At 37.2% G+C, this 5,000-nt stretch overlaps 2 protein-coding genes and 1 pseudogene across 5 annotated transcripts in view; 1 reads left to right on the top strand and 2 right to left on the bottom strand.

Moving 5' to 3' along the window:
* Positions 1–5,000, bottom strand: part of LOC137996231 (organic cation/carnitine transporter 2-like) — a 200,655-nt pseudogene that overhangs the window by 46,550 nt on the left and 149,105 nt on the right.
* LOC137997975 (uncharacterized) overlaps positions 1,289–5,000 on the bottom strand; it is a 19,980-nt gene continuing 16,268 nt past the window's right edge. For 3 of the 4 annotated variants that reach the window (XM_068844342.1, XM_068844339.1, XM_068844340.1), the window contains 4 exons: positions 3,663–3,879; positions 3,373–3,441; positions 3,060–3,113; positions 1,289–2,465 (listed from right to left, as the gene is read on the bottom strand). In XM_068844342.1, the coding sequence (XP_068700443.1) occupies positions 2,034–2,465; positions 3,060–3,113; positions 3,373–3,441; positions 3,663–3,809 (702 nt within the window). In that variant the 5' untranslated portion in view covers positions 3,810–3,879 and the 3' untranslated portion in view covers positions 1,289–2,033. Of the gene's footprint in view, positions 2,466–3,059; positions 3,114–3,372; positions 3,442–3,662; positions 3,880–4,506; positions 4,630–5,000 lie in introns of those variants that run through there. The other variant, XM_068844341.1, reaches the window with a different exon arrangement.
* LOC137997970 (uncharacterized) overlaps positions 3,833–5,000 on the top strand; it is a 5,868-nt gene continuing 4,700 nt past the window's right edge. The window contains exon 1 of the mRNA XM_068844326.1: positions 3,833–5,000. This exon is cut by the window's right edge and continues 2,672 nt beyond it. Within this exon, the coding sequence (XP_068700427.1) occupies positions 4,970–5,000 (31 nt within the window). The 5' untranslated portion in view covers positions 3,833–4,969.

Raw genomic sequence — 5,000 nt, 5'->3', positions numbered from 1 at the left:
TATATCATAGGTACTGAGATTTATCCACGAAAATCATAGTGACTAAGATTCGTACTGATTTTAAACGTAGCCAATCAGGAACACGAACGACAAAAGATCACTGTGAAAAAATATCGTTCGTCCAATCAGCAACGCGAACGACGAAATTTCACTAGTGATGAATGAATGTGTGGAAAGATCGTCATCCCACGGCCGTTGCACAAAAACCGCGCGCTTGAAAAATTGCCAAGGTTTGCTTCTGTTTGCTCAGTTGAGGAATTTTTGTTTAAGAACAAGAAAACAGAAATGCTGCTCAAAAAACTGAACGAGATGTACGATTGCATGAGCGACTTTTGAAAACGAAGGTCGAAGACAAGAAAATGGAAGTTATTCCAGCGGTTGAGCTGAATGAATACTGAATACATCAACCAATTTATCATCTCCGTCGGCACTAAAGACGGCAATGAATACGAGCCGACTTTCCTTCGAAGTTTAGTGGCTAGCTTTGAACGGCAACTGAAGAAAAAGGGCTATTCCGCAAGCATAACAAACGACCTGGTATTTGAGAAAACCAAAGAGGTTCTTTAGTTCAAACAAAAACAACTAAAGAAGCAAGGAAACACAGGGAACTTTGTGCAATTCCCAGATAGGGAAAAAAATGGTGAATTTATGGGTTTTGATTGGTATTTGATTGGTATTTCCCAAACTGGGAAAATGCTACCAAAACCAATCTCGGGTTTAAAAAAACCCATTATATCCCCAAAGATGGGATAAACTTGACCCAGTTTAAACCCATAAATGGGATTATATCAACCCAGTTTTAACCCAGTGATGGGATAAATTTGACTCAAGTTAAACCCAGTAATGGGATTAAATTGACCCAGTTTAAACCCAGCAATGGGATAAATTTGACCCATTTTAAACCCAACAATGGGATTAAATTGACCCAGTTTAAACCCAGTAATGGGTTAAATTTGACCCAATTTAAACCCAGCAATGGGATTTAATTGTCCCAGTTCAAACCCAGTGATGGGATTAAATTGACCCAGTTTAAACACAGTAATGGGATTCGATTGACCCAATTTTAACCCAGTAATGGGATAAACCTGATCCAGTTTAAACACAGTTCTGGGATTAAATTGACCCAGTTTAAACCCAGCAATGGGATTAAATTGACCCAGTTTAAACTCATCAATGGGAAATAATTGAGCCAGTTTATACCCAGTAATTGAATAAAATTAACCCAGTTTAAACTCAGCACTGACCCAGTTTAAATTGCTGTAATAGGATTATATAGAATTACAGAAAATTTTCTATGTTAACAGCAACAATTTATTATTGGTTATCACTGGAATAATCAAGATAAATACATATGACAATATAATTATTATAGCTTTGCTCTACAATCAAAATAAATCTGATGGGAAATCTAAAGGAGAGACTTCATGTGCAAATATACGAAACATACTATCTTACTATGAACCACAAACATCAGTATCAAAATTTAAACCACAATATGCCAAGATATAGTAACATGCACGTAAATACCACTGAATGATGGCCAATTTGATCATATCAGAGTAAGATTGTACAGCAGATAGCACATGCATTACTGCGTAAACTGTTTGCATCTGTCTAAAAGACACGGACTTATTGCACTGTATTTTGTTTCACAGGTGAAATAAAATCATGCTCACACAACAACTTGCATTTACAATAACAGAGAACAGCTTTACAATTGTATAGATATAATGAACAGATATTTTAATATCTGTTTAGAAATAAAGTAACTTATCAAAACAATGCTCTTTGTATTCTTGCTATTTTCTCTCACATGAAATACCCTAAAGAGCAATTTCTTTGTGTACTGTGATTTGATGTCTTCAATTTTCAGTAAAATCATGCTTGCACAGTATAACTCTCACATTCAACAATAAAGATGTATCTAGATAGTCGATGGATATTTGAATACGAACTAAGTAACTCAACCAAACAATTCTCTTCGTGGCACAACATAATTCTCAAGACTTGCATTTTTTCTAACAAGAAATACCCTAGAGAGCAATTTCTTTGTGCACTGTGATGTCATCCATTCTCAGGTTTGTAATGTTTGTCTCTGGCCCATCCTTGATGGAACAGTATTTCTGGTTTACAAGTTTCTTAGCTAATACCTCCATCAGCTGGGTCATTGTTAATGATGTAAGTCTGTCTTGCTTTACAATAAACTTCTTTTTGAGGACTTTCACAACATCCTCCCTGTTAACTTGTGCTTTGCCAAAAACTGCTTTGAAGATCACCTGACAAGCCTTTAGATTATATGTACATAGAGCAGGAAGTCTCAGCCCTGAAGAAACCTCTTTTGGCATCTGGGAGCTACACACGTTATCATCACCTGAGGATTCCTTATCACTTTCAGTAGTGTCTAGTGAAAGTGTTGATTGTGTATCATCAAAATCATCTCTGTCATTATCTTTATTTTCATCCACCTGCAGAAACAACAAACAACATTAACGTTTGAGTCACCTGTACCCTTATTCTCCACACCCATAGCATCAAGGGAAAATAAAGCATACTCAGCTTAGCATAACAGGTGTAACGGGTAAATACCTTAATGACAAGACTACTCAAGCCAAGCCTGTGACTTCCACATGCAAGTTTACATGTGTCAGATACATACATGTTAAGGTAAAATCTGCATTATGCCAAGTCTCATAGCACTTAAGCTTATCCAGGTCTCTGTAGTATTTAGCAACTAAGAGTATCTCTTCTCCACGCTGGATGGGGCATTGCAGGGTTGCCCCTAGCAGTGAATTGTTTTCACTCATGTAAGCACCAAGGTGAAGGAAGAGACTGGGAGTTGAGTGTCTTGCCTAAGAAAACAACACATTGACCCAGGCTGGTTGATTCAGAGACCATTGCACTACCCATTAGCCACTGCTTTTTCCATATCAGGTTAGTTAAACCACCTAGTAAAAAAGCACCTTAAAGTTGGTCGAAAAAAATTTCCACCCATAGGCAAATTAATGTAGGTGGAGGCAAAATGATGATTTCTATCAAATTTAATTTGGCATTAGTGTTACCTTTGGCTTGGTCTTTATCTTTGTGGGCTGGCCCTCTGATTCACAGCTGGCAGACTAAAAAGAATTTCATCATTAAAATTAATCACTGCCATAATATAACTATTGAAAATTGAACAAAAATTGTCACAGATAAGTTTAGATGGTAGTTTCCCAATAACCAAATTAGTGCAACCAATCATTGGTTACTCTATTTTTCCAAGGAAAGTAAGTACACAAGTTCGTCGATGACCTTAGTGCCTCCAGTCCTCTTTTTGTAAACAAGGTTACAGATATGTGATTAGAATTTCGCAACAAAAATTTAATGAGCACATACCTTTCGATGAATCTTTTTCTTTTTAGGCTGGTCATTTAGATCTACTTCATTGTCTTCAGAACTAGCAGACTAAAGAGTTTCAAATAAAAAAAATGTATATTCATATTAAACATTAAGGCAATTGTTCTTAGCAGAGCTCTGAAGTTGCAATCTTATACAAGAAATCACAAAATTAGTCACAACAAACAATTTAGTCTGTCTATAAAATGTCTGACACTCCCACATACATACCAATCATTCAACAGTGCAGTGTAGTGAAATATCAATAATAATAAGGGTAATTTATGTACCTTAAAGCGTTTCAACTTGAGATAACGTCTCTGCTCATTACAGAAATCTTGGATGTGCTTTGCTATTCCCTCCTCATTGAATCCAACCTCTGGGATACTGCAAAGTGGTGCTATTTTTGCTGAGAACTCATTTAGTTCTGCCTTCATTTGTGGAGAGTTGAACTTGGGAAATTCTGGCCCCCACTTTTCAGTTGCCAGAACCCCAACCTTCTTTCTTCTGCAAGAAATTTTTATATCAAGATTGAATCAACAATAGCCTCCATTTGGCGCAAAAATATGCTCAGATATTTGTTCGCAGACAATATCTGTTCCGAGAAGGGAACAGTTTTCCGAGAGCTTGAGCATCGAGGAACAGATAATGTCCAAGGACAAATATCCGAGCATATTTTTGCCTCAAATGGAGGCTATTGTGTTTATTATCTTTCAAATCTTTTACGCAACGCATGCAATTTTGAAAACTGGGGAATATTCTCGGATATTCCCGGGGAGTATTCAGTCACGTGACAAGTTTAGACCAATTGCGCACGAGCAAAAATATTTGATGGATTATAACTGTTTTTACATATCACTGTTTATGTAGGTAGAGTGAAACAGAAGGATTTGTTAGATTTCTTTCTAAATTACAGCACTCACACAAGCAAGATACTGGGGAGGTAAAGTAAAGTTTCATTGGGATTGTACTTACTGAGGGGTTACTAATGATGAGTGCCAAATAACTGTGCTGTGAAGAGGGGAAGGGAATATGCGCCTGTGCGAAACTAACTAGGAATGTTTGTTGAAAAGGTTATATATGATACCAGTTCAAGTTCAGGCCAACGATAAACTCAAGAGAAACATGTCTTACTTTGATAAATACAGTCGTCTCGTTTCTGGTGTAAAGCTGGCAATGGCTGCCATTGTTGGTTTGACCGGCGGAGACAATGGTCTTGACTGTACGGACTCCAAACGTTCTCCAAATTCTTTTCTAAATTTCACCGCTTTACCATACGTCAGACCCAATCTAGTAAATATCGGCGCATCTGGTTCTCTCTGAGCTAAGTCTTTAATTGAGAAATCGTCGATTATTTCCTCCTCTAAGTAGCAAAAGTTAAAGTTTAGGATGTTTCAATTAATGTCAGTTCAAGTACTAAAAGCTTCGCAAACGTAAAGCTTACATCAAAAGTCCGAGTGCACGCTACGTGGAACACTTACTTTCAAAAGCTGTTTTGATTTCTTCGCCAAATGTGGTTTCTAACTTCTGTAGTAAGGTCAATGAGGACTCTTCCTTGTTGGAGACCTCAGTTGCTGAAACGCTTTCTTCAGCTGCCATGATGATGCAAACACATCTATCCACAGCAA

This window comes from Montipora foliosa, chromosome 3 (assembly GCF_036669935.1).
Source record: "Montipora foliosa isolate CH-2021 chromosome 3, ASM3666993v2, whole genome shotgun sequence".
Taxonomy (NCBI): domain Eukaryota; kingdom Metazoa; phylum Cnidaria; class Anthozoa; order Scleractinia; family Acroporidae; genus Montipora; species Montipora foliosa.
This window is presented reverse-complemented; position numbering and strand designations above follow the sequence as displayed.